A 26773-nucleotide genomic window follows, 5' to 3' on the forward strand; every position below is an offset into this window, starting at 1 on the left:
TTTGGAGCTCAGGAATCAAACATATAGTGGCTAATGCTTATCATTCTCAGTATCAAGGAGCTCTAGAGCAGTGGCACCAAACCCTTGGATCAAAGTTACAGAAATACTGCTTAAACACAAGTAAATACTTGGATGAGGAAGTGCCAATGGTTGTGTTTGCCATACAGGAATCACTTTTTGGACACAGTCTGGGGGCATAATCAAAACTGATGTTCTGGATTATGTTTCAAAGTTTAGATAACACTTGCACACAGCCCTTTTAGTTGCAGGCCCTATCATCTGCCCAGGCCTCAATGTAACATCGGTATGATAAGACAGCAGTGTCCTAGCAGCGGTGTCCTAGTCCTTAATGTCACCTGGCAAGAAGGCTCGTTTCTCAGGACCTTAGGTGGTCAAAAAGAAGGCATGTGAACCTGATTATGAGGTTAAAGACCCCTGACTGGAAGCAACAAACCCATGTACCACAGCAGAGATGACATTTCCTCAGATGTTGCAAAACCGCTCGTTGTACCTTTGGCAACTGTATCAGCTGGTGACCCTGAGACCTCTCCAGTTCCCATCTCTTCCCTCATCTTTAAGGAGTTTAAGTTAAGTTTTCATGTTTCCGCTGTAGAGTGCTCTGAGTATGCAATGGATCTGAAACGGTTTAAATCTTCATTTTTATATTATCATCAGTTAAAATTTCAAAGGACAACATTTGATTTCTAGATAATTGTGCTATTAATAGTAACTCTGGGCCCCTGTGGAGTCGGACTAAAATAGGATTAAAAAAAGAAAACTAAGGAATCATTTAAACATATAGACTCCAAAAGTAACACAGGTGCGTAGCATCGCTACTTAACTAGCAACGAATTAACAAAAGGGATTACAGAGTGACGTTAGATGTTCTATAGAACTATAAGATGTTAAGATGTGTCTTGTTAATTATAGTGATGTGGTTGTATTTTCTGTTGATTTAATGAACTGTCAGTCACAGTTTTAGCAGCAGAGCTGAAGGAGTCAGACTATGTAAAAAAGTGTACTGCGCCGACTCTGGCTCCAAAAGTGCAGCATGGCAGCTCCTGCAAACAGGAAATCTTGACTATCTTATCTATATCTTCCATCTTTTCTACAGTCATTGGTGGGGCTAGGTTAATCGAAAATTTTAAGTTGCCCTTTGGTGTGAATGGAAGTCAAATGGTTGTTTGTCTCTCTGTGTTAGCCCTGCACCAGACTGGCAATATGTCCAAGGTATACCACGCTGCTCGTCCTATAGTAGCTGGGATAGGCTCCAGCCCTCCATGACCCTGATAAGGATAAGAAGTAGACAATAAATGGATGGATAATAACAATAATGCGTGTGTTTTCAGGGTGTTCATCCTCGTCTTGGTGTGTCTTAGTCTGCTGTGGATTCCTGTTGTCCAGACAGCCAATAGTGGACAGCTGTTTGACTATATTCAGTCAGTGACCAGCTTTTTAGCACCTCCCATTACTGCTCTATTCCTAATGGCTATCTTTTGGCCACGAGCCAACGAGCAGGTATGTCTGCCTCTTCAGATTCAATCCAATTCAATTGTATTGGTCCCTGTGTCATTCTATCCCTTGCATCCTCTTATGTTAAACCAACTGACACCTTCACTACATTCACAAATGTCCTCTGAAGTCTTCCTCTTTTCCTCCTGCCTGGCAGCTCCATATTCAGCATCCTTTATCCAACATATCCACTATTCCAACTCTACATATCTCAACTCTAGCTTTGTCTCCAAACTGCTAAACATTTGATGTACTCATTTTCTAATCTTATCTATCCTAATCTTGTGATTGGAAGAGGACGTGTAGGATGGCTTTCATGTGCAAATCCATCCTCAGACTACTCTCCAGTGTGTGTGTGTGTGTGTGTGTGTGTGTGCCATTCCCTAGTCTTGAGATTCTTGCAAGTTGATATATAGAGATATGTCCTGTCTCCTCTTAATTTCATTTAGAGCTCTTTCGTTTTTTTAGTGCAGTCACTGTTGAAGTTTCCTGACGCTGTTACGATGATACCAAGGTTCGGGCCATGGCTGGGAGCTGCATTTCAGCCAGTGGTGTTCGAGATTTTTGAAAGTATCTGATTAACAGCAGCTTCATTTTTCAGCATGACAATGACCCCAAAAATACAGCCAATACAGTGAAAACATACTGGATAGAAAAATACACAATAGAACACCACCAGTCGTTGACTGGGCCTCTCAAATCTTCAACATTACTAAAGCAGTATAAAATCACTTTGACAGAGAATTTAAAAGAAAATAATAGATATGTAAACACAATTTTAAAAACAAGCAGAAACCTTAATAACTTGGGGTTTTTTTCTTTCTTTGCCAGTTCCAAATTATTCAGCATCTAACGCGTTGTGTATGTCCTCTGTCTCAGGGTGCATTCTGGGGTCTGATGGCTGGACTAGTGATAGGACTGATCCGAATGGTTCTGGAGTTCTCCTATTCACCTCCTTCCTGTGGTCAGCCTGATCACCGGCCTGCAGTCCTAGCTGATGTCCACTACTTGTACTTTGCTCTCATCCTGTTGGCTCTCACATGCCTCATCATTGTTGCTGTAAGCCTGGCCACTGCCCCAATACCTAAAGAAAATGTAAGGAAAATTCCTTATATTATGATATTATATTTATATTCTGATCTCTGGAGTGGTAATCAGAAGGTGTCTACTGAACAATATCCAGGGTTCATATAACATATGATTCCTGTTGCAAAACAAACGAAAGAAAGAAATGCAAAGGGAAAGTGTAACCAAGTTGCAGTTAAGAAATTCCTTTTGATTATGTGGATTTCAACCTTCTTTTGACTGCTTCCTTTAGGGGTCACCAAAACAGATAATCTTGCTTTCATCTGTATGAACTATTGAACCCTTGAGGATTCTTAATCTACAGAAATTGAAGTTGCGAGATTTTAATACATTTAAGGCTGGGGCGACCGTGGCTCAGGGGGTTGGGAATCGCATCTGTAACCGGAAGGTCGCCGTTCGATCCCTGGGCTCTCTGTCCTGGTCGTTGTGTCCTTGGGCAAGACACTTTACCCTACTGCCTACTGGTGTTGGCCAGAGGGGCCGATGGTGCGATATAGCAGCCTCGCTTCTGTCAGTCTGCCCCAGGGCAGCTGTGGCTACAACCGTAGCTTGCCTCCACCAGTGTGTGAATGTGAGAGTGAATGAATAGTGGCATTGTAAAGCGCTTTGGGTGCCTTGAAAAGCGCTATATAAATCCAATCCATTATTATTGTGTGGATGCCTTAATAGGCATCCACACTATTGAGTTCCTGTTTCTCTTTATTCTTTATTATTCCGGGTGTTTCCGTACACTTTTCGCCGTGGATCTCCTTCCTCAATTTTTGTGCTATTTTCACCGTTCAAACTCTAAACTGTTCTGCTCTTTCTGCTTATGCCGGCTATGACTTTTGGTGTTTATTACTATTATACTTTTTAAAATATTACACTTTTTTCCTTTAATTTGTCCCATTGAAATGAATGGGAAACTTCCACAATTCTGCTAAAACTTTCTTGTCTTTGAAACTTAACTACTACCTCATACTTTCACCTAGAAACTCCATTCAAACTTTAAAACGTTCTCAAATGATTGGGCTATTCCTGTGTGATTCAGCTTTTTCAGATCTTCTACCGTTTTCATCTTATCTCTCTTTAAGTCTTCAGTTGCAAAATTGTGATTTTTCAGAAAATACATGCGTTGCTATGGTTGCTATGCAATTAACTCAGAGGGGACAGTGAAACTGTTTGAATTTTCTCTTCATGTCCAAACAACTTCTTGCTACTCGCTCAATTTCCACTCAAGCCGCACAAATTATACATCGAAACGTAGGTATTTTTGCTGGCTTTCAGAAAATGTCCCTATCATTGTTGTGGGACTCATAGATATTTTGCAAATCTCCTCAGAGTAACACAAAGTGTGAAAACTCTCCATATAAACTCAATGGAGAGTTTGTTCAAAATCACCGCTGGATTTCTGTAATGAGAGGCATTTTCAAATTGTCATATCTCCTTAACGAAGCGAAGTTAAGACATAAGGCTTGTCCCTGTATATCTTCAGACACTCCTGATGCTCACAATTCAAGAATTATTTTCTCACCTATTACCGTTCTGAGATGAGTTAGACTTGATTGAGGGGTGGAAATTTGTCCCTCGCTCAGATTTCATCAGATTTCAAATTCTGGAAATGAGGCACTTTTTTCTCTCATCATATCTTTTCGATGGATTTCCACAGAGCCCTGAAAATTTCCATGACTGTTCACCAAAGCCTGCTGTTTCTTACGGTGAAAGAATGATTTTGATGCTCCATATAGATTTAGAGTTACCAAAGGTTGTTTGAGAGCAAGTCAAGGCAGTTTTTGCTTCGCCTCTACACAGTTACAGTGTATTACAAGTCATATATCTTTAATAATTTATATTTTATCTCTGAATTAAGAAGACCTGAAGATTCCCCCATCTCTTCTGAACAAAACGATGTCTGAATGACCGTTCTAGCCTCTACGGTTAGGAAATTATGGCCATTTGTTCGAGGGGAATCCTGAATGTCAGAAATACACTGAAGAAAACTCACACCTCTCTCTGTGTCTGTGTGTGTAAGGGCTGACTACAGCAGGTGCAGCTAATTTAACTGACCTACATATACCAAGCCCAGACTCTCCACAGCTCCTGTTCCCTTTACTGTCTGTGTATGTGTGTCTGTGTATCAGTATTTCTCCTATGTTTAGGTATTACTCCTCAATCATAGTATTTCTGCTAAAGCAAAGTACTTCTACTACATCTTAGTACTTGTGCCAAATCATAGTATTTGTACTAAATCATAGTACTTGTGCCAAATCATAGTATTTGTTGCACATCATAGTATTGGAACCAAAACATAGTATTTGTCCCAAAGCATCGTATTTGTATGGAGAAATAGTATTTCTTCTAAATCACAGTATTTCAATCAAATCTCAGTAGTTGTGTTAAAATGCAGTATTATTGCCAAATCATAGTATTTGTACCCAATCATAGTATTTTTGCCATGTCATCGTATTTGTGCCGAATCATGGTATTTTTGCCAAATCGTGGTATTTGTGCCCAATTAATAATTCTGTTATGTTATAGTATTACTACTAAGTCGTAGAATATCTGTTATGTTATAGTGTATCTGCGGAATATAGTATGTGTGCCAAATCGTAGTATTTATACCAAATCACAGTATTTGTGCTAAAACATAGTATTTCTGCCATATTGTGGTATTTGTGCAAGAACATTGAACTGTTATGTTATAGTATTACTACTAAGTCATAGTATTTCTGCGTTGTTGTAGTATTTGTGCTAAAACGTAGTATCTCTGCCAAGTCATAGAATTACTCCTATTTCATACTATTTAAGCGAAATTACAGTGTTTCTGCAAAAACATTGCATTTCTGCTAAATCATAGTATTTCTATAATCTTATAGTACTTGTACTCAATTATAGTATTTGTACCAAAACATAGTATTACTGGTAAAACATAGTATTCCTGCCAAATCATAGTATTTGTACTGAAACATAGTACTTCTGCCCCATCATAGTATTTGTACTAAATCATAGTACTTGTGCCAAATCATAGTATTTGTGCCAAAGCATCGTATTGTATGGAGTCATAGTATTTCTTCTAAATCATAGTATTTCAATCAAATCTCAGTAGTTGTTGTTAAAACGCAGTATTATTGCAAAATCATAGTATTTGTACCCATTCATAGTATTTCTGCTAAATCATAGCATTTGTGCCAAATCATGGTATTTGTGCAAAAACATAGTATGTCTGCAAAACCATAGTTTATCCCTTATGTTATAGTATTACTACTAAGGCATAGTATTTCTGCTAAATCATAGTATTTGTACTAAATCATAGTACTTGTGCCAAATCATAGTATTTGTTGCACATCATAGTATTTCTGCCAAAACATAGTATTTGTCCCAAAGCATCGTATTTGTATGGAGTAATAGTATTTCTTCTAAATCATAGTATTTCAATCAAATCTCAGTAGTTGTGTTAAAATGCAGTATTATTGCCAAATCATAGTAGTTGTACCCAATCATAGTATTTTTGCCAAATCGTGGTATTTGTGCCCAATTAATAATTCTGTTATGTTATAGTATTACTACTAAGGCATAGTATTTATGCCAAATCATAGTATTTATGCCAAATTACAGTATTTCTGCTAAAACGCAGAAATACTACCTTTTAGCAGGAATTTCTACCAAAAGATAGTACTTCTGCTAAATCAAGAGTATTTCTGCCAAATCAGAGTATTTCTGCCAAATCATGGTATTTGTACTAAATCATAGTACTTGTGCCAAATCATAGTATTTGTTGCACATCATAGTATTGGAACCAAAACATAGTATTTGTGCCAAAGCATCGTATTTGTATGGAGTAATAGTATTTCTTCTAAATCATAGTATTTCAATCAAATCTCAGTAGTTGTGTTAAAATGCAGTATTATTGCCAAATCATAGTAGTTGTACCCAATCATAGTATTTTTGCCATGTCATCGTATTTGTGTCGAATCATGTTATTTTTGCCAAATCGTGGTATTTGTGCCCAATTAATAATTCTGTTATGTTATAGTATTACTACTAAGTCGTAGAATATCTGTTATGTTATAGTGTATCTGCGGAATATAGTATTTGTGCCAAATCGTAGTATTTATACCAAATCACAGTATTTGTGCTAAAACATAGTATTTCTGCCATATTGTGGTATTTGTGCAAGAACATTGAACTGTTATGTTATAGTATTACTACTAAGTCATAGTATTTCTGCGTTGTTATAGTATTTGTGCTAAAACGTATTATCTCTGCCAAGTCATAGAATTACTGCAATTTCATAGTTTTTTTTAGGAAATCTGTTATGTTATAGTATTACTACTAAGTCATAATATTTCTGCCAAATCATAGTATTTGTGCCAAAGCATCGTATTTGTATGGAGTCATAGTATTTCAATCAAATCTCAGTAGTTGTTGTGAAAACGCAGTATTATTGCCAAATCATAGTATTTGTACCCAATCTTAGTATTTCTGCTAAATCATAGCATTTGTTCCAAATCATGGTATTTGTGCAAAAACATAGTATGTCTGCAAAACCATAGTATATCTCTTATGTTATAGTATTACTACTAAGGCATAGTATTTCTGCCAAATCATAGTATTTGTACTAAATCATAGTACTTGTGCCAAATCATAGTATTTGTTGCACATCATAGTATTGGAACCAAAACATAGTATTTGTCCCAAAGCATCGTATTTGTATGGAGTAATAGTATTTCTTCAAAATCATAGTATTTCAATCAAATCTCAGTACTTGTGTTAAAATGCAGTATTATTGCCAAATCATAGTATTTGTACCCAATCATAGTATTTTTGCCAAATTGTGGTATTTGTGCCCAATTAATAATTCTGTTATGTTATAGTATTACTACTAAGTCGTAGAATATCTGTTATGTTATAGTGTATCTGCGGAATATAGTATGTGTGCCAAATCGTAGTATTTATACCAAATCACAGTATTTATGCTAAAACATAGTATTTCTGCCATATTGTGGTATTTGTGCAAGAACATTGAACTGTTATGTTATAGTATTACTACTAAGTCATAGTATTTCTGCCAAATCATAGTATTTGTGTGAATTTGTATACTGTAATATCACTGTAGTATGTAGTGGCTAAGTAGGGGCTGTTTACAGTGTAAATAGCTCATCTCTTGTGTTGGAGTGCCCTCTTGTGGCGCCTTTTGGGTAGTGCCTTAATAAACGTGAACCCTGTAAGAAGTGGTATCAGACTGATTTGTAGTGGAGGAATTTGTTGCCAGTTTTCTTAATCATAGAAACCACACCATATCACCTCTCCACATCCTCCTACTGTATGCCATGCCTCCCTGTACCATCCATCTGACCGCCAATAAACTCCACCTGTGGTAATCTAATCCCTGGATGTCAGCCTCTCCTTCTGACCGAGGATAGTTACTATTGCAGCACCACCCAGCATTAAACTGACGTACACCATTCTGTACAATAGTATTTGTGCTAAAAAGTAGTATTTCTGCCAAATCATAGTATTACTGCTATTTCATACTATTTAAGCGAAATTACAGTGTTTCTGCAAAAACATGTTTGAGGGGTGGAAATCTGTCCTCCTCTCATTTTTCAAACTCCGAAAATTAAGCCATTTCTTCTCTCGTCATGTCTCCGCGACGGAGATACAAAGAGCTATGTAAATCGCAGTCAAAGTACACCAAAGTCCGCTGATTCACCCAGTGCAAGAATTATGCTTCTATCCCACCTAGTTTTTGAGTACAAATTTATACACTATCACAGACCGGTAATTCATATTGATAATTTATTACAATTCTGCAAAGTTTTATGATTTTACCAGCTTTTCTAATATGGACCTCAGATTCTTGTTAACAGTCTATGGCAGAAACACATACAAGTACACAGCAGTACCTCTGATTGGTTCAGAATTTTCACCTCTTATCAGCACAAATCTCAGCCTCTTCTGCTGTTTTCATTAAAATTGTAAGCTTTTCCACCTTTTTTCAGTTACGTGAGAACCAGTTTGGCTCAATGAGTAGCTGAAAAATATCAGCCTCTTCTTCTGTTTTAGCAGGATTTCAGAGTTCAGCTTTTTCACTTGTTTTAAGCACAAATTTCAGTTTCATTACCTCATTTCACAACAAAGTTCTTCCTCTTCACCTCTTTTCTGCTAATTTGAGCTTCTGCTCCACAGTGCACATTGTCCCTCTCATCATATCTTTGCTTGTGACCAGAACTCATTTGGCTCAGAGGGTAGGGCATCTGCAGTGAGACCCGGTGGCAGAGGTTTGAATCCTACCTGTGACAGTTGCTACACATGTTCCCTGCTTGCATGCGCTCTGCTTTCTTGTGTGTCACTGCTCTCCAGTGTGTCATTACACATACAGCCATCTTCAGCAAGCACTTCTGCTTCTACACCTCTTTTCAGCTCATCTTTTTGCTTCTTTGCCTCTTTTCAGCAGAAATTCTTCTGATTCACCTCTTTTCTGCCAAATGTTTAGCTTTTTCACCTCTTATCAGCACAATTCTAAGCAGCTTCTGCTAATTTCACCACAATTGTCACTCTCTCCACCTCTGCTTTGTGTGAATGAGTTTGGTGCAGTGAGGTGAATCGCTGCCTTTAGACCAGAAGGGCCAGGTTCAAATCCTGCTCAGGGCAATGTTTTTTGTTTTTTTTTTCAACTTTTTCAGCTTTTTTCAGCAGACATCTTCAGCGTTAAGGCATCCACACAGCATTTTCGCAGGAAATGCAAATTTTTCTAGTTATTATTATTGTTCATCACTGGAATCATCATGGGTTACTTTAAACATACAGACCTGAAAAAAATACTTGATTAGGTCTATACAAATACACTGACAGTATATAAGGCGCATACACCTGTGCACCTCGGACTATCAGATCATATCCCTCTCATTCTGATCCCAATGTATACACTGTGGGTGTGCATTGAAAGAACTGCAGTCAAAACAGCGCAAGACTATTTTGATCAAAGAAACTGGGAATTGTTTGCAGGTGAGAGTTATGTGGAAAACTGTGTCTGTTCAGTTTAGGGGTACATAGAGTTTTGTACTGAAAACAATACAACAAAAAGAACAATAAATCTATTTCCTCATTGAAAGCCATGGTTGAACAGTAATTTTAGGGCTCTACTTAAAAAAAGGCATGCAGCCTTCAGGACAGGGGACAGACGAACCTACAGCACAGGAGAAACTCCAGAGAAGCATCAGGGAAGCAAAGCAAACCATAGAAAATGACAATCCCAGCGGTATGTCGAAGAGCTTTAAGGTACTGGTGGACTACAAGACCATCAGAATGCTGCCAGATGATGACGATGCTACACTGCTTGATATCTTGAACAGGTTCTTTCCCTGTTTTGACACCAGGAGAGGAGGGGAATGACTGGTCATTTAGCCAAGTAGACAATACACACTTGTCCTTCAACAGCATCAGATGAGGACTGTGTTAAAAGGCATCAACATCCACAAAGCAGCTGGTCAAATATCCTTGGACAAGATATTAACCCTAAGTTGCTCTCCAGTGTGTGTGAATGTTAAATAGAAAGCACTCGTGTAGAAAGAGCATAGAAAAAAGTGCTCATGTGTAGTGAGCATGAGCATATAGTGAGGTTGGGGAGTAGCCAACTAAGTGGTGTAAGGAAAATGATCTAATCTTGAACACATCAAAATCAAGGGGATTGACTTCAGGAGGTCGAGGGTCAAGAAACTACATCTCTGGTGAAATAGTGGCCATTGTGGAGAACCGTAAGTAGCTGGGAGTCACCTTCTCTACACAGCTGACTTGGTTTACAAGAGAATCTTCTTTCCTAGAAAGTTGAAGGAGGCCAGAAGCTCGTGCTGAAGTTCTACGGGAGTATATACTGATGACTCATGCAACAGTGTGGTATGCCAGCTGTTCTGCTGGTGAAACGAAAGAGCTGCACAGAGTGGTGCAGACAGCAAAGTGCATTACTGGGATGGAGTCAAGGAGGCTGACGGTATCAGCAAAGACAGTACACTCCTGGGATATTCTCAGTTTGAACCGCTTCCATCTGGCAAACAGTTCATTGTTTCCATCTAGAGTGGTAGCTTCCACTACACTACCACTGTAAAGATGGCACAGAAATACTCAGACATTTCAGTACAAACAAAACATAATTGGCTCGACACAACCTTATACAGTCGTGTATAATGCTGCTATTTTACTTCTCTGTTGATTCTGCTTAAGTTTGCTACTAACTTTATTTTTATCTCTTAAATTTAAATAAGTTTAAGTTGTTTTGGTTTTTTACTTGTATTGTTTTGTCCAAAGAGAGAAAGCCAAACCAAATTGAATTGTACTATGTATAATTAAATTGAAATCATTCATGTATTTGATCATTGGTAATCTGTAATAATTGTTTTTCATTCGTCGTCTCTTTTCATGTGTAGCTGCATAGGCTGACCTGGTGGTCCAGACATAGTCTTGAACGGCGGATGGATCTCTCAAGTCTTCAGATCACCTCTGACCAAGTGGATTCTAACCTCAGCTCAGAGTCTGACCGATTGCAAGAATCCACTTGGAAGAAAGTTGTTCTGTGGCTTTGTGGTTTGTCTAGTTCACGCTCCGAGTCGGCAGCTCCAGTGATTCAAAGCAGTGAACGAAACTTCCTCCAGGAGAAGTCACTCTGGAGAATAGTCTGCGATGTTAACGCCCTGCTACTGCTGGTTGTTAACGTGTTTCTCTGGGGATACTTTGCTTAATGTGGTCATGAAATCTTGAACATGTTGTTGTTTTTCTTACTTCTTACTCTTCTTAATAACTTTACTTTTCTAAACTATTCAGGAAAGAAGTGGGACAGAAAAAGGATTCTCAGATATGAAACAATGAACTAATTATTCTCTATTGTATACTGTATACTGTATACAGGCGAGAGATAAGATTGACATCCAGTTAGCTCATTAACTGCCTTTGTTAGCAAACAATGTACAGCTCAATCTGCTCAACTTGAAAAAATAAAATAGCCCTTTATTGTGATTGTTCATGTACAACAAAATTATGACATGAGTACAAGTGCATCTGACAGGTACAGTTAGGAAGTAGTGCAAAGGACTTGGTCTGAGTATAGAGTCTGTATGTGAGTGTAGGTTTTTTGCCACTGTTCTGGTAGACGTTGATCTTGGTTTCATCTGTCCAAAGAATGTTTTTCTCGAACTGGCTTTTTTTTTTAGATTTGTTGTTGTTGTTTCTTTTTAGCAAAGTCCAGTCTCGCCTTTCTATTCTTGAGGTTTATAAATGGCTTGCACCTTGCAGTGAACATTCTGTATTAATTTTCAGTCTTCTTCTTTTATATTCTCATTTATCCAGTATATCTAACATGCCTTTTATGCACTTCTGGACTTTTTCTGCTCTTCTGTTAAAACTATCTCAGCCATGCCACTCTAACTTTGTCCTTCAAACAAATGTAATCCAGTCTCCACCCTGAACTGACCTGAAACCCACCGGTCACTCCTACTGCACACCCCACCAGTGTTTCACTGTTCTCATACATGTTCTGCACTAGTCTTTCTCTATATCCACAATGACACTGGCTGTCTTTCGTCCAGTTTTCCTCCCCTCACAACATGGTGATGGCCGTCCATCCATGAGACTAGTTCTGTTGGAGGTTTCTTCCTGTTAAAAGGGATTTTTTTCTTCCAACTGTTGCCAAAACACTTGCTTATAAGGGGGTTATAGGATTGTTAGGATTTTTCTATTTTCTTTGTATTATTGTAAGGTGTTTACCTTACGATATAAAGCCCCTTGAGGAAACTGTTGTTGTGATTTGGCACTATATAAATAAAACTGAATTGAACTCCCTTTGTCTCCGTTTGTCTGCAACCTCAGCAGATCAAAGGGAAATTAATTTGATCGCTGGTGTGTTCTGTGTTCTCACAGCTACAGTTAAACTCTCAAGATCAGAAATAAGTACAAACATTTCATATATTTTCTAAATAAACAAATTATTACATGCACATTCCTGTGACAACGCAACAGTTTGCTTCACTTAAAAGTAAGGCAAACTGTTGCATTCCTTTTGCAGTGCAGAGTTAAGCTGCACATATAAAATGCATACCCCCAGCAGAGAATCTATATTGTGCCATTATCACCAGCAGGAGGTGACACTAGTGTTAGGTCTCTGAAGTGGAATCTGTTCACAGAGCCAGCAATAAACAAAGGTAGAATTTACATCGTGAAAGACCACATATTAAATGTCCATTCTCAATAATTGTTTATTTATTAAAACACAAGCAAGTGGAAAGAAAGTACAACTATAGACCACGTTACATTGCTTGGAGCCAGGCCCAGGGGAGGGGCTTGTCAACAAGTGCCTGGTGGTCAGGCTAGCCTGTGCAGCCTGGCCGGGCTCAGTCACATCTTAACATAACATATTAATGTAATATGCCTGTCTTACAGAAGGTGCACACCTCTTTTTTTATTACAGAAGGCTGTGATGACTAACTGAAACCAGACAAAAAAATTTATCTATACAGTAACGTGCATCACAGCTTGTAAATCATAGCACATTTTCCATAAATGCAAAAATGTGAAGAAATAACTGCCTTCTTGTCTGGTTATCAACCTTTATTTTTTCTGTTTAAAACAAATGGAAAAACTCAACAACACATAAATATCCATATTTACAGCATCTGTGGTAGTGTAACACAGCCTTCTGCATTCTTTCTTCTATACTACACCCATCTGGTCCTCATGAGAGCGCTGGTGGAAGACAAAGGACACAGCAGCATCCCAAGACGCTTTCAGCACTTGGTCCCTCAGGCCCTTCTTGTCAGAACAGTGGTTCCAATGGGAGAGGTCACTGTTACAGTCAGCATCATTGTCAGGTTGTCTTGTTTCTCTGCCATTCACACAGCGGCGACAGCGAAACCTAATACAGGAGGGGAAAGAGAGGCTGATTAAGAGCGTGCCATACATTATGATCCATAGTGTGAGATTATTTTTCTATCATAAGTTGCGCAGAGAAAAGACATAACTGTGAGAAAATAATTTCATTTCAGCGGAGCAATTAAATTTCTCACGTGTGAAGAACTTAGCAGCAATGAACACAGTGTCTGCTTTGTGCAGCTACAGTTTCCCCCCCTCGCGGGAGGCTTTTTCCACCTACAGAGGAATCCTGCTAACACGAATCAACTGACTTTTGACTGGATGCCCATAGGATCCTTTGATCAACAGTTCAGGTGATTGTGTTAAACAGTTACATTGGTTATTTACTGCGTAGCAGTATATATACTGACAACAGTCACTGGATTACATCACTGCTGAAGAAATCTTTAAAACCAGAAGATTCAAAGGTAAGTTCTGAAGCCTCTGCACTGCTGTCCCATTAATCTGCATGCCCTTTATAATTAAAAATAACAAGGATGAGGCAAGGAAGTGTGCATCATAATCAATCAATTATAATTATAGCCAAAATAGAAATATAACCATGCCACCAAAAAGCTGCTCAGTCAGCAGCAAACACGTTCACTTTGGTGGGATGTGCAGCTACAAGTGATAAATCAGTACAGACCGAGAAACTGTAGCCGTGGCCGCAAAGCACACACTCCTGCAGGTGCGACAGCTTCTTTGTGTGGCTTTTGAGTTTTACACGCGAGGGTCGTTAAATTTAAGCACAAAGAATTTAATTGTGCTGTTGAAATTAAATTCTTTTCTTGGATTATGTTTTTTTCTTGAATGCAACTTATGATAGAAAAATAATTCCATACATAGCATAATAATGGCTTCAAACCATTACTATCCACGTCAACCTAGCAATAAAAATGCCATAACTAACAACTTCGAATCACTTTTCACGACAGTGTCAAACCCTCTCAGTTTTGCTCAAATAACTATTAATCTCGAAAACTCACATTAACCTCACTTGGTGTCAGTTCTTGTGCGAAAGCCCATAAAACCTAAAAGCACATGATAGGCTGCCCAGAACATGATAGATGCAAAGATCTAACTGCAGCTGCAATGAGCTCTCAACTCAGAGAAGAACACATAACCTTTTACAGCTACGTCACTTGTGCCAAGAAAATTTCTACAAGATATTTGGGCTTTAATTTTAATTTACCATTTCTAGAGTAAATTAAGTTCTCTGGACAATTAGTAGACTGAACAGCACAGACAACGTGTGTGAGTAACGTGTTGTACTTGTCGTGTGTGTCACTAGTGGTCTCTTCGTTGAGAGTGAAGAGTTCTCGGAGTTCGCCCAGAGAGAAGTGACGCTCCACATCCTGCTCTTCATCCACCACACAGCTGCTCAGGGCTTTTTTATGGGCCTGCCTTTGCAGGATCTTCTCTTCAATTGTTCCCGTCTGTCGGGAAACAAGCACAAGTCAAAACTGGTAAATCTGTAACCAGCTCAGTGTAGATTTCAAAAGTAACCTGCTGTACTAAAACACTGAATGTGAGGTCCTAAACACTGTTGAAAATGCACTGAACTGACAGAGAGAAGTCGGTAGATGTAGCAGGTCTTCTTCTGACCATCTCTCCACACCCGAGCCATTGCTTGCTCGTCATTCGCTGGGTTCCAGTCGGGATCAAACATCACCAAGCGGTTAGCACCAATCAGATTGAGGCCACATCCACCAGCCTTGCTACTCAGCATGAAGATGAACTCTGGGTTCTGAGAAAAAGATGTCTTCAGACGCTGTTCAGAAGTCTTTCAAAGCTCTAAATATTGCTTCAAACTGATTTTCCAACTCACCGATGGGCTGTTGAACTTTTCCACAATCTTGGCTCTTTTCTTGATGGACATTGTGCCATCCAGCCGAACATAGAGGTATCTGACAAAGACACAAAGGAGGAGGAATTAAAATCATTTAAATAGCGCACTTAAAATAGTGATTTCTGCAAATATACCTTCTAGATCTGCAGAGCTTTTCAAAGAGATCCAGAGTCTGTGTGTAGTTGGAGACAAGCACCACTTTGTCTCTTGTTGTGGTCTTTGTCATTGCCAGAATGTAGTCGAGAACCAGCATTTTCCCTGAAATAAACAAAGCAATAAATAGAGAGAGGAGAGGCTGCATGACTTTAAAATAGCACCACCCTTTAGACACATTAGGCACATTTACAGAAAATTAGTCTTAACAAAAGAAGGCAATAAAAAAGTTAATTCTTATAAAACAATATTTTCTTTAATATTATGTAAATGTAAACATTAGACAAGCTATTAAATTGTGAAAACAACCCTGTTCACATTTTTACTTAGCTTATCTATCTGACCTAATGTTCTGTTTACATTCTACTAATCTAATGCTAATCTTCTTCCAACTAGTAAGTGTGGATGACCTGGAAGACCATCAGAGGAGCTGCACCACGATATGCTGTGCACGTTCTTACCAGAGAGCTGAGGTTCAACATCTTTGGTGGAGTAGTTTGGAGGGAAAAGTTCTAACGCCCCTTCAAATCCCTCCTCCCGTTCCACACACTTCTCATAAATAAGAGCTGGATCTGAGAAAGATGGCACTCATTTGTATTTTTTCCAAGCAGAAGATAATTCTAGATGTAAGACGACAATCTTGTTTTCTATTAATAGTTTACATTTTAGCTCAATTATGAGAGGACAATTTTTCTGATGATCACTGTAGTGTTCACAAATGCAACATTTTGTGTTACATTTTTCTCACTTACGATTGCACAGTTTCTTGAGTGATGTGATGGAAGACAGGGAGGAGACACTTATTTTGCCCTTTTGTAATGTCTCAATGGGTTTGGCCTGCTTTAGAAAGTGTTTATAGAGCTCTGTCTGTAGAGGGGTCAGCCTGCAAGGAATCACAAAGAGACACAAATTCAAATCAAATTCCATGTAAATTAAATCCTGTTTACATTTTTGTTTTGGGACACTCCATACTCCCAAAACACCTCCCACAGGACACCCCGAGGGCCACGTTCGAATGCCTTCTCCAAGCCTACAAGACAAATGTAGACTGGTTGGGCAAACTCCCATGCTCCCTCGAGCATCCTCGAGTGGGTAAAGACCTGGTCCAGTCTTCCATGATCGGGACAAAAACTGCTCGAGTAAACCTCAAGTAAGGGATATATCAAAAGTATCATAATTTATCAGAAAAATAAATAAATTATGGTAGCCCCAATACTACCCCTCAGCCTCCTTGCAGGAGAATTTTCCTCTGTACGTTTCCTCTGAAAAGTCCCGGTTCTAGAAGATTTAATTAGCAAGTCACTAATCCTACTAACCCTACCCTTGGGTTACTGTATTTTTTCATATCTTGCACCAGGTGTTCAATATTTTAACAATACTGCTAATTGTAACCAATGTGTTAATTAGAGCATGCAAGAACATAAAAATATGTCCTTCCAACACCATAAGAAAATGACACATGAGCTATTTTACGAGGCTTTCACTCTAGCGATTCTGCTAGCTAAGTTTTAGACAGATGTTGATAATTTTTTATTGCTAAAACTAAGCAAGCTTTATAATCACTTAAAAATTTTGCAACAGCAACAAATGCAGTGTAAAATGTAAAAAACACTGGTGGCTGGCAGTGCTACACAGCCTCCTTGGAGAGGATATTATGCACCTATAATAGCAGATGCAGTTATTTCTCTAAGGTCTACTTAAACAAATCAACGAGCCTTATTTGTAACTGGTAACAAATAATGAAAGAAATGGTACGCTTTAATCTATGCACTAAGTCAGTCTGTTGAACCTCAGTATCATTCTCACTACAAACTGTAGCAATACTGACAGATCATTCCACGTCAGGTTTACACAAAATAAAACAATTATAAATGAAACAATAAGCATGTAATATCTTTTAACACTTATATCAAATTGTACCCTGGCCTTAAAATCCATACAGTTACAGCAATCTGACAGCATAAGGTTTAATTTAATCATTATAAAAACTCACTGTAAAACAATAGTTATTGAGAAAATGCTTTGAATATCATTTTGTCAAAAGACTGAAACAATGATGCTGGTATATTATATCGTGCCACTGATTAAAAAACAAACAAAAACAAATTGTATCAAAGTGTCCCAGACGCTCCGCAGATGCAGCTTTGCTATTGGTATGAGAAACCTATATGATATCCTTCCTGAGTACTACATATATGGCATGGGTTTTTTCATTTATTAATTTTTAACTTAAATTTTTTTTTAAATCCTACAATACTGCTTTCTTGAGCTATTGTGTTTTCAAAACTTGGCTCTGATACGAGATTTTTAGTAGATGCATGTATGGTTTCAATTTGAAAACCCTCATTTTCATCTTAGGTGATTTATCGTCTTTCACAAGATTTTCAGACAACTTGAACAATAACCTTGAGGTCAAAGTCACCAAGATTTTAACTTTGAGATTTTTAATAGATCTGGGAAAAAAAAAAAAAAAAAAAAAAAAAAAAACCTGCGTCACCTCGTTCTCAAGTTATTGTGTTCACAAAGTTGGGTGTCCATGGTGCCCAGCACCCACCCAGCCAGCAGAGTGAGGACAATTTATAAAAATTAAAATATTAAAGAAGTTATCTCTGCTTAAAAAAAAAGAGGGTTCTTCATGTTGAGCACCAATCTACCTACCTGCAGCACACAATCTGCTCAATTTTCATAGGAAGATACTTGGACAAGATATCAGATGTCCTCCTTATCAAACACCTGTTGATACAGAATATGGTCATTACAACTGAAGCAGAATAAAAGAGAGTTCAGTTTGTTGAAGACATTCGTCTAAACGCAAAACATATAAATAAATATTTATTTTTAGGATGCTTATGTTTACTTGACTCTGTCTAACAAAGACAAAACAAAGGAGCAGGAATTAATATAATTTAATTAACACAATTAAAATAGTTGTTTCTCCAAATGTATCAGAGATTATGCTGCATAATCTCATTCTAAATCTAATCTATGAAAATCAGATAATGAAACAAAAACATGCTGCATTCAATTACAAAATTATATCTTAAAAGAAATCAAAATAAAAGCTAAAAGCCTAGAAATTAACAGGAACAGGTCATAAGATTAAATAAAGTTTCATCCCCTCTGTGTGTGTCCCAAGGATCCCAGGGGCTATGTTGTCTGGGGGGAGGGGGAGCCATTCAGAACCCCCTGTGCTGCTTTTTGAACAAAATGAAACAAGTGTGGACATTTCTGCAAGACAATGATGCCAAACATGCAGCCGAGGAAACTTTCAACTGGTTTCAGAGCTGCTACAATTACCCAGCCAATCACCTGACCTGAATCGAAATGAAAATCTGTGCGAAGAACTAAAGCTCAGAGTTCATAGAAGTGGCCCACAGAGCCTTCACAACCTGAGAAATGCATGCAACTAGGTTCTCCATACAGGAAATGTTGAAGCTGTCATTGCCAACAAAGGCTTTTGTATGAAGTATGAAATCAATTTCAGTAAGTGTGAAATACTTTTTTCCTGTATCATTTCTCATTATTACACATAACTTAATTTATGAACAGCTATGGGTTCTTTACATGAGTGGATTGTTACCGACATCCGGTGAGAATTTTGTGTCAATAGCACTCTTGAAAATATATTTACTTAGAAAATAGCACCAGCACCTGCCTGAAGGCAGTTTATATTATAAGGTAAAGTACTTTAGTGTTCTGTTGCATGAACTTACCTGTTGACTATGCTGATTAGCTCCTTCAGTTTTTCTTCCCCACTCAGTCTTTCTTTATCACTGGCATCTGCATCCCGTCCCTTAAGGATGGGAAGTTCGAATCGCTTTTTAAATTCCTGGGATGTGCCTGCAATCCAGATGAAACGTTAAACAAATCTGATCAGAAAAGAGCTTTTTACCTATTTCTGTATTTGTAATGCTGCTTACCAAGAATACCAGCATTAACAAAGTGGACCAGGCTGAAGTACTCCAGAAGGTCATTCTGTATGGGTGTGCCTGATATCAGCACTCTCCTCTGGGCACTCATGGTGTTCAGGGCCTGATATGTCTGGTTATCAGAGTTCTTAAGCCGATGGCCCTGAAGAATACAATAGTACTGTTACATCCTAACTTCGAGAGTTCTTGATAGCTCTGAATTGTATGGATAAAGTGAAATACTTCGTCACAGATGATAAGTCCAACTTTTCCCCTGTGCAGAACCTCAGCGTGCAGTCGAAATGTCTCATATGAAATGATGAGGATGGGTGTGTGTGCTCTCAAGCTGCGCTGCGAAATGAAACTCTCTGAAAGAACAGAAAACAAACAAATGACCCTTTAGGGAAGCTCATCTAACAAACTTCTTACTATTTAAACAATATTAGCAATAGCTCTCAAGTAAAACCATCTTCTCTTAAACTTAAGTCTGCTTGGGCAACAATTTCAATCATGTACACTGGGGCGATCGTGGCTCAAGAGTTAGGAGTTCGCCTTGTAATCGGAAGGTTGCTGGTTCGAGCCCCGGCTTGGACAGTCTCGGTCGTTGTGTCCTTGGGCAAGACACTTCACCCGTTGCCTACTGGTGGTGGTCAGAGGGCCCGGTGGCGCCAGTGTCCGGCAGCCTCGCCTCTGTCAGTGCGCCCCAGGGTGGCTGTGGTTACAATGTAGCTTGCCATCACCAGTGTGTGAATGGGTGGATGACTGGATATGTAAAGCGCTTTGGGGTCCTTAGGGACTAGTAAAGCGCTATATAAATACAGGCCATTTTACCATTTTACCATTTTACACTCTATGACAATGTTTAGAATATTTTTATTCTACTGAAAAAAAACTTTTCACTGACAATCACTGAAAGGTCTTCCTTAAGCTAGCAAAAGATATAATGCTGAGATCAAAGATTATTATACTCAGACAATCTGGGGATACACTTCTTTTTGTTTTTTCTTGGCCAGCTGACCAATCAGAGACTAAGCTTTTTAACAGGGCGGGCTCAAAGAGACAGGAGCTAAGACTATAACTTTGGTCCATTACAAGGCTTTTCCAACAACCTTTCTGTGGATATTTATAATGAGAGAGAAATTAAAGTTAGATACCTAGTTGTCTATTAATGCCTTCCTTTGATCCTCCATCAATGGCCAATGGTGTGATACGTGTTCCCAGCCACTTTCTGACTTCATTATACCAGTTATGAACCAAGCTTGAAGGTGACACCACAATGGCCTTGTCTATCTCTGGCTTAGTATCAGGGCTTTGGCGTAGCAGGGTCCACATGAGGGTGATGCACTGCAAGGTCTTTCCCAACCCCATCTCATCAGCCATGATGCAGCCATAAGATCCTGGTATGCGTCGGCCCGTCACACACTCCCACATGAACTTTACACCCTTAAGAAATTAAAGACATTCAATGTGAATTTCAAAGAAAAAAAAAAACATCACTTAAGGTGAACTACACTGCTTTTTTGGAGCTGAGTCACACTCTCTTCTTACTAGTTGGCATAAGATGTCAAAGTTTCAGAAGCAGCTTGCAAACTACTTTTGGAGGACTGTAACAAGCTGAATTTGTGGCTAGCTGAGCCATGAGGTAAAATACAATGTTAAATTAAACCGTGACAACATCCAAAACCGTTGAAGACATTAAGAATAACTAACTGTGCACAGGCACAAATCTGTGATTCATTAACATTTTCATTCATATTTTACAAACAAATTTAGCAATGCCTCTAAACATTACCCAAGACTTGGCAGTCTTGGGTAATTTAAACAGAAGTATTTAAAGACAAGAAGTTTTACGTTACAGTTTTTTAATATTCTTGGTTAAACTAACATTTATTCTCTTATAATAATTTATAAGATGATTTGTTTTTGTAAATCTAGAGTCAAGCATGAAACATTCCACAGTATATGTTTAATACTATGATACTGTTGTATGATATGTGCAATACAGTAGCATAGAGTAGTTTATGTGTAAAGATATCTTGTGTTTACCTGTCTCTGATGGGGTCTGAGCACTTTGCCTAACACTGGATCCACAACCACATGAACGGGTAGTTTTTCTCTGAAAAGAGCAAAGATAGCTTGTGTCACACAAGTATTTTTTAAATCACAAACATGAACAGCACTTTGACAAGAAAGTATTGAGTAAAAGATGATGTATTGAAGAAGGAGTTGTGTTTTTGACCTACTTGTCAGCTTTGATCAGGTCATGGGCACTCAGAGCTGGAGGCTCGTAAAGAATCAGAGCATCTTCGGCAAAAGGATCATGGAGTGGTCTTCTCACTCCTGCACGCTTTAAACCAAGTGCCCTGATTCCCAGTGATCCTGTAGGTATTTCATTAACACAGCAGTGAAGTAATATGCCTGCTGTACTAAAATTAAAAGAGCCATGGTGAGAGAAAAATGTTACCTGCATAATTTGGAATAGGAATTTTAAACGGTTTGGACAGGATACTTTGAATAAATGCCTCCTGCAGAAAAGATTTTTAACAGGTAAGCCTCGTTAAATCATTAAACTTTATTCACACACAAAATCTATACAAAGATATTTATCTGACAGCTTTAAACAATGCTTACATGTTTTTCACCATCCATACATGCAGGACGGTTGTTGATCTGCGTCAGAGGCTTTCTATGGATAGAAATGTGGTTTTCTCTCATTTCATTATCGCCTTTTCTTCTTTTCTCCTGCATAAAAAATATAAATAAATAATGAAAATGTTTTTTAAATATCTGTAAATGGCATACACCATAAATTAGGCCCCTCACTTTCTGCCATGGCTCTTTAAAAAAAACAAACAAAAACAAAATTCAGCAGGTTATCCACTGCTCTAATTTTCTACTAATATATATATATATATATATATATATATATATATATATATATATATATATATATATATATATATATATATATATATATATATATATATATATATATATATATATATATATATATATATATATATATATATATCTTGAATCCCTGTTCATATACTGACATTTCTGAATGTTTGTTTTGTAATTCATAACTCCTGAAAAAAGTAAGCACATTACATTTGTGTGTGTGTGTCTTTTAAAAACAAAAACACTAATGAGGAAGCTGTTAACAGTCTTTTAATAACATACACAAGTGGCAAAAAAATGATGGCTGGCTAGATGTGTATAACTCATATTTCTATAATTAAACATAAAATTACTGTCGCATCTTTACCTTACAATATTAAGCGTCTTGAGGCGACTGTTGTTGTGATTTGGCGCTACAGTGGTCCCTCGTTTATCGCGGGAGTTACGTTCTAAAAATAAGCCGCGATAGGAAATAGCCAACTTTATATTTTACAATCATTATAGATGTTTCAAGGCTGTAAAACCCCTCACTACACTCTTTATACACTTTTCTCAGACAGGCACGAACATTTTCAGATTTTCCTCTCCTGTTTAAACACTCTCAAAGTCCAAACCTTCGTAGAAAAATAAGTCCAGTATTATAGAATGAAACCAAAGGCACCCACAGGTGCATTTGATGGTGCAAAATTTATGGTTGACATTGTTGTGTTTTGGGGGGAGAACTTACAAACATACACACAGCAGGGGCATAATTTCCAGGGGGGTTATGACCCCCCCAGTAATCAGACGCTATCAATATAATCCCCCCAATAAAATTATGAATTATCTTGCATAAATAGGCTGTTGATTTTCTTTACTCATTTCAATTATTACCAGCAAAATAGTTGCATGTTTAATCATCTGGAAATTTACCCAGATTTATTTATTTATTTTGACAGAGATCTTGACACCCCCAATGTTCAGCACAAAGTTAGGCCCATGAACATACAGTACAGCACTTCAGAGTCACACTGCTAGCGAATGTAAATTTGACGTGCTGGACGCATTCTGTGCTGTGCAGGAGATGCGGTACGGAGGAGATTGATTGACAATGGTCTACAGCCAATCAGGTCGCAGAACACGATGTGCTATAAAAAACAAAAAACAAACATGTAAAATTGCACAAAAAAATCCGCGAAACAGTGAGGCCGCGAAAGCTGAACCGCGTTATAGCGATGGACCACTGTATACAAATGAACCTGAATTGAATTGAAAGTTTTAATAGGAAAACCCTTAATCTAAGAAATCAACTTGGGATGTAACACCTAAAATTTAAAACATCCTATTCTCCTAGGATGCCTAAAGGCTAAAGTGCACGCTTACTTTCCTATTTGAAACGATGTCTAAAGGCAGGTTTAAAAAGGTGTGACACAGGTCAAGAAGCACTCCAACATTAACACCTTAGCTCCAGATATACAGCAGCGGTCCTGTACTTACAGGTTTATGTGTCCACTCATCTTCACAGTAGTCTCCCTCCTGCTTGCGTTTGGCAATCTGACTGGGAGCGAGACTCCTCCGCTGGGACGGAGGTTCATATATTGGCATTACAATTTCTTAATCAACACCCTAATGTAGTGTGTAGGCCAAATGAAATAACTACGAATACGGCTTATTACTTACCATTTCCACGTCTATTCTATGTGGCTGTAGTAATGCTGAGACGTCTCGCCTCACCGTGTTGCTAGCGTTTGTTCGTAGTTACCGCTGTCTGCTTCTTGTCTGTGCCGGTGTACTCCTCCGGTACTATAAACACTCGTTTAACAAATACGTGTTCCCAGCGTTAACGTGAAACGCACTACTAGGTGTATATAGTTAATAGCAAAATCACGATAACGTCAGTATACATAAAGTATACGGCGCACTTTCCTCCTCGTTTCAACTTGGCGCTAATTGTTGTACAACACTACGGAAAGCCGGAAGGACAACAAACTGTTGTAGGCTCGATCTTTATTCGTCCTGTTCAATGAAGCAGAGTACCTGTTGAGTTCACTCTGTTATTAGTGACGTTTCTTTATTTGAAATTATAAAGTGAACAGTCAGTCATTCCAGTTCAGTTTGTACAGTAGACATACCAGGCAAATAAGAGTAACAATTAGCAGTACAAATAAAATATGAAGGGTAAATAAGAACGGGGGAGCGATATGAGAGACTTCATAATAGCTTTGTACTTGAAAATTGTATCTGTGACAGCTAATTTGTTGCTGTTATTGGTGACATTGCAAACACCCTTCAGTAACCATTCCGTCATTGACAGGAAGCTCAGTCATGCTTTTCAGTCTTGAAATTGAGCAAAAAGTAACAAAAAGTAATATCAATGACACCATGGCACTTTGTAACAAAAGGTGTGGTTGATTGTCCCGATGAAAAGGTTTTTTTCCCCCAATTTTTTAAAACGTGTTGATAGATCAATAAGTTTAGAAATTAACACCACATAATGTTGATTTATTTAGACTATGAATATAAACCAATGACTATTTTGAATTATTCAATTACTCAGCCAACCTTTTTGCCCGTAACCAAACTGCAGGGGGTGCAACAGGGCCTCTATGATGTCTTTAAAGTAGCTTAACACCAGGAAAAACTGTGACATCAGAATATCACTCTTTTTATCTTAGGATAATTGTAAGAGCATGTTCTCTTCTCAGGAGAAATTGCCGCCGGCGTCAATGAGGTTGTTTTGCGAGTGTCTCCTGTCACAGATCTTCAAAGAAATCACCCCAGCCCTCACTCCAAACAGCTGATAAGAGTTACACACCCGCCCACATCTATAACATTCAATTTTATTTTGTTTATACAACGCCAAATCACACCAAAAGTCGCCTCTATTCGCTTTATACTGTAAGGCAGACCCTACAATATTAGCCACATGTATACATGTGTTAACATTTATTAGAACATATATATAATGTATTAGACCATTAACAATGGTCTTTGAAAACCTGGAGAGAACTTTAAAAAAAATTACAGTAGTTGAAAGTCTGGCCTCTCTTATGCAAAATTTAGAGAAATGATGGATGAATGATGACTCAAGACTTTTAAGTTTAAAGAAATTTAGAGGATTAATCTATTACAGAAAAAATGTAGGTCATGCTCATAATTCTAACAGAAGTCTGAACAACTAACAATCCATCAAACAAGAACAAGAAACTAAATGAAAAGGTAAGGGTTTTTTGGGTTGTTGTTTTTTTTTTTGGGGGGGGGGGGGGTGTCTTTAGCCATCAGAATTGTTGGGAACATATTGGTCCATTAGATTGACCTTTGTTATTTTATTTTATTTTATTTTATTACAGACTGCACAGACATGACTGGGGGAGAGGAAAGAAAGAAAGAAAGAAAGAAAGAAAGAAAGAAAGAAAGAAAGAAAGAAAGAAAGAAAAACAAAAGGGAAGAGGGACAGTGCGAGACAACACTTAAAAAAAAGAAAAAAAATCACCTGGACCACCTGTTGAGAGAAAAAAAGAGGAAACAAGCAAAAAGAGAGCAATACAATGCAGTGATGTGCCCGTGGGCTCTGCCAGTAGGCAGCCATGCCAGAGTGGACCGAGCACCAGGCCCAGAGGCCCGAGGTCCAAGGTCCGAGGGCCCCCCCAGCCCCCAGAAGACTTCCGACTGAGCCACGGGCACCCAGCCCCGCCAAGCAGCCACCGGGAGTGAGCCTGTACATACCTGAGCACCCAGCCCCGGGCATCGAGAACAAGCAAAGCACCAACGCCTGAGGGCATCAGCCACCAGCAGGGAGTGTGGTGGGGTAGATAGGCCCCCATACCTGGGAGGGCCTGAGATGTTCCCAGAGAGGCGAGTCTCGAACTGGGAAGAGTTTCATCCATCTATTTTACGTTTTTACATTTTAACAGCTGAAAATATTTAAGAATGAAAGCTATCAAAAGAATGTAAAATCCAACGTATCCATAAAAATCCTGACTTTTTTTACCCTAATGACAAATATTGCCATCTTCCCACAAACAGATGTAAAAATATTATATAATAATACTTTTTTTTCTTCATTTAAAATCACACAGTCTTTTAAAAAACACTTCAGCCTGAGGTCCAATCAAGTAACAAGGATTAAAACTTACAAACAGAACAGCTTATAAACTACAAACTAAAGGTTCTTAATGCTGTAACAAGTAGAGGAAATTATACAAACAAACTTTTGTATTCTAATCTCCTAAATGTTTGTTATTGTTGTTGTTGTTTAATAATAATCAGCTCATGAATAAATGCCACTACTTTGAGTCTGTATAATTCAATTACCGAGCAATTTTCATTTTAATTCAAATCATTTAATTACTGAGCCTTCACTTCCATTCAGTGAGCTTTGAACATGTCTTTGGTCCACCTGTTGTTCTTTACGATACTAACCACCAGTTTTGGACTTTGACTTCAGTTCACAGCAGCCGCTGTTGGCAACCATCATCTCATCACCCGTCAGCTTTAGAAAAGGATCCCT

General features: G+C 38.3%; 2 protein-coding genes across 2 annotated transcripts in view; one reads left to right on the plus strand and one right to left on the minus strand.

Annotated features, from left to right (window-relative positions):
- slc5a9 (solute carrier family 5 member 9) overlaps positions 1 to 12388 on the plus strand; it is a 29813-nt gene extending 17425 nt beyond the window's left edge. Inside the window, exons 12-14 of the mRNA XM_080886187.1 lie at positions 1350 to 1518; positions 2392 to 2607; positions 11001 to 12388. Coding sequence (XP_080742313.1) covers positions 1350 to 1518; positions 2392 to 2607; positions 11001 to 11312 — 697 coding nt within the window. The 3' untranslated portion in view covers positions 11313 to 12388. The remainder of the gene's footprint in view (positions 1 to 1349; positions 1519 to 2391; positions 2608 to 11000) is intronic.
- A 417-nt stretch (positions 12389 to 12805) lies between these two features.
- rad54l (RAD54 like) lies at positions 12806 to 24225 on the minus strand. Its single transcript, XM_080886172.1, has 18 exons — positions 23944 to 24225; positions 23761 to 23841; positions 22015 to 22125; positions 21848 to 21908; positions 21627 to 21762; positions 21430 to 21499; positions 20538 to 20826; positions 19627 to 19751; positions 19396 to 19546; positions 19189 to 19315; positions 18134 to 18208; positions 16228 to 16358; positions 15937 to 16047; positions 15457 to 15580; positions 15302 to 15380; positions 15041 to 15220; positions 14746 to 14909; positions 12806 to 13477 (listed from the first exon to the last, which is right to left on the minus strand). The coding sequence occupies exons 1-18, from the start codon at positions 23944 to 23946 to the stop codon at positions 13276 to 13278; spliced, it is 2220 nt and encodes a 739-aa protein (XP_080742298.1). The 5' UTR covers positions 23947 to 24225; the 3' UTR covers positions 12806 to 13275.
- Between the last annotated feature and the right edge of the window lie 2548 nt (positions 24226 to 26773).

This window comes from Rhamphochromis sp. 'chilingali' (assembly GCF_963969265.1).
Source record: "Rhamphochromis sp. 'chilingali' genome assembly, chromosome: 7".
Taxonomy (NCBI): Eukaryota; Metazoa; Chordata; class Actinopteri; order Cichliformes; family Cichlidae; genus Rhamphochromis; species Rhamphochromis sp. 'chilingali'.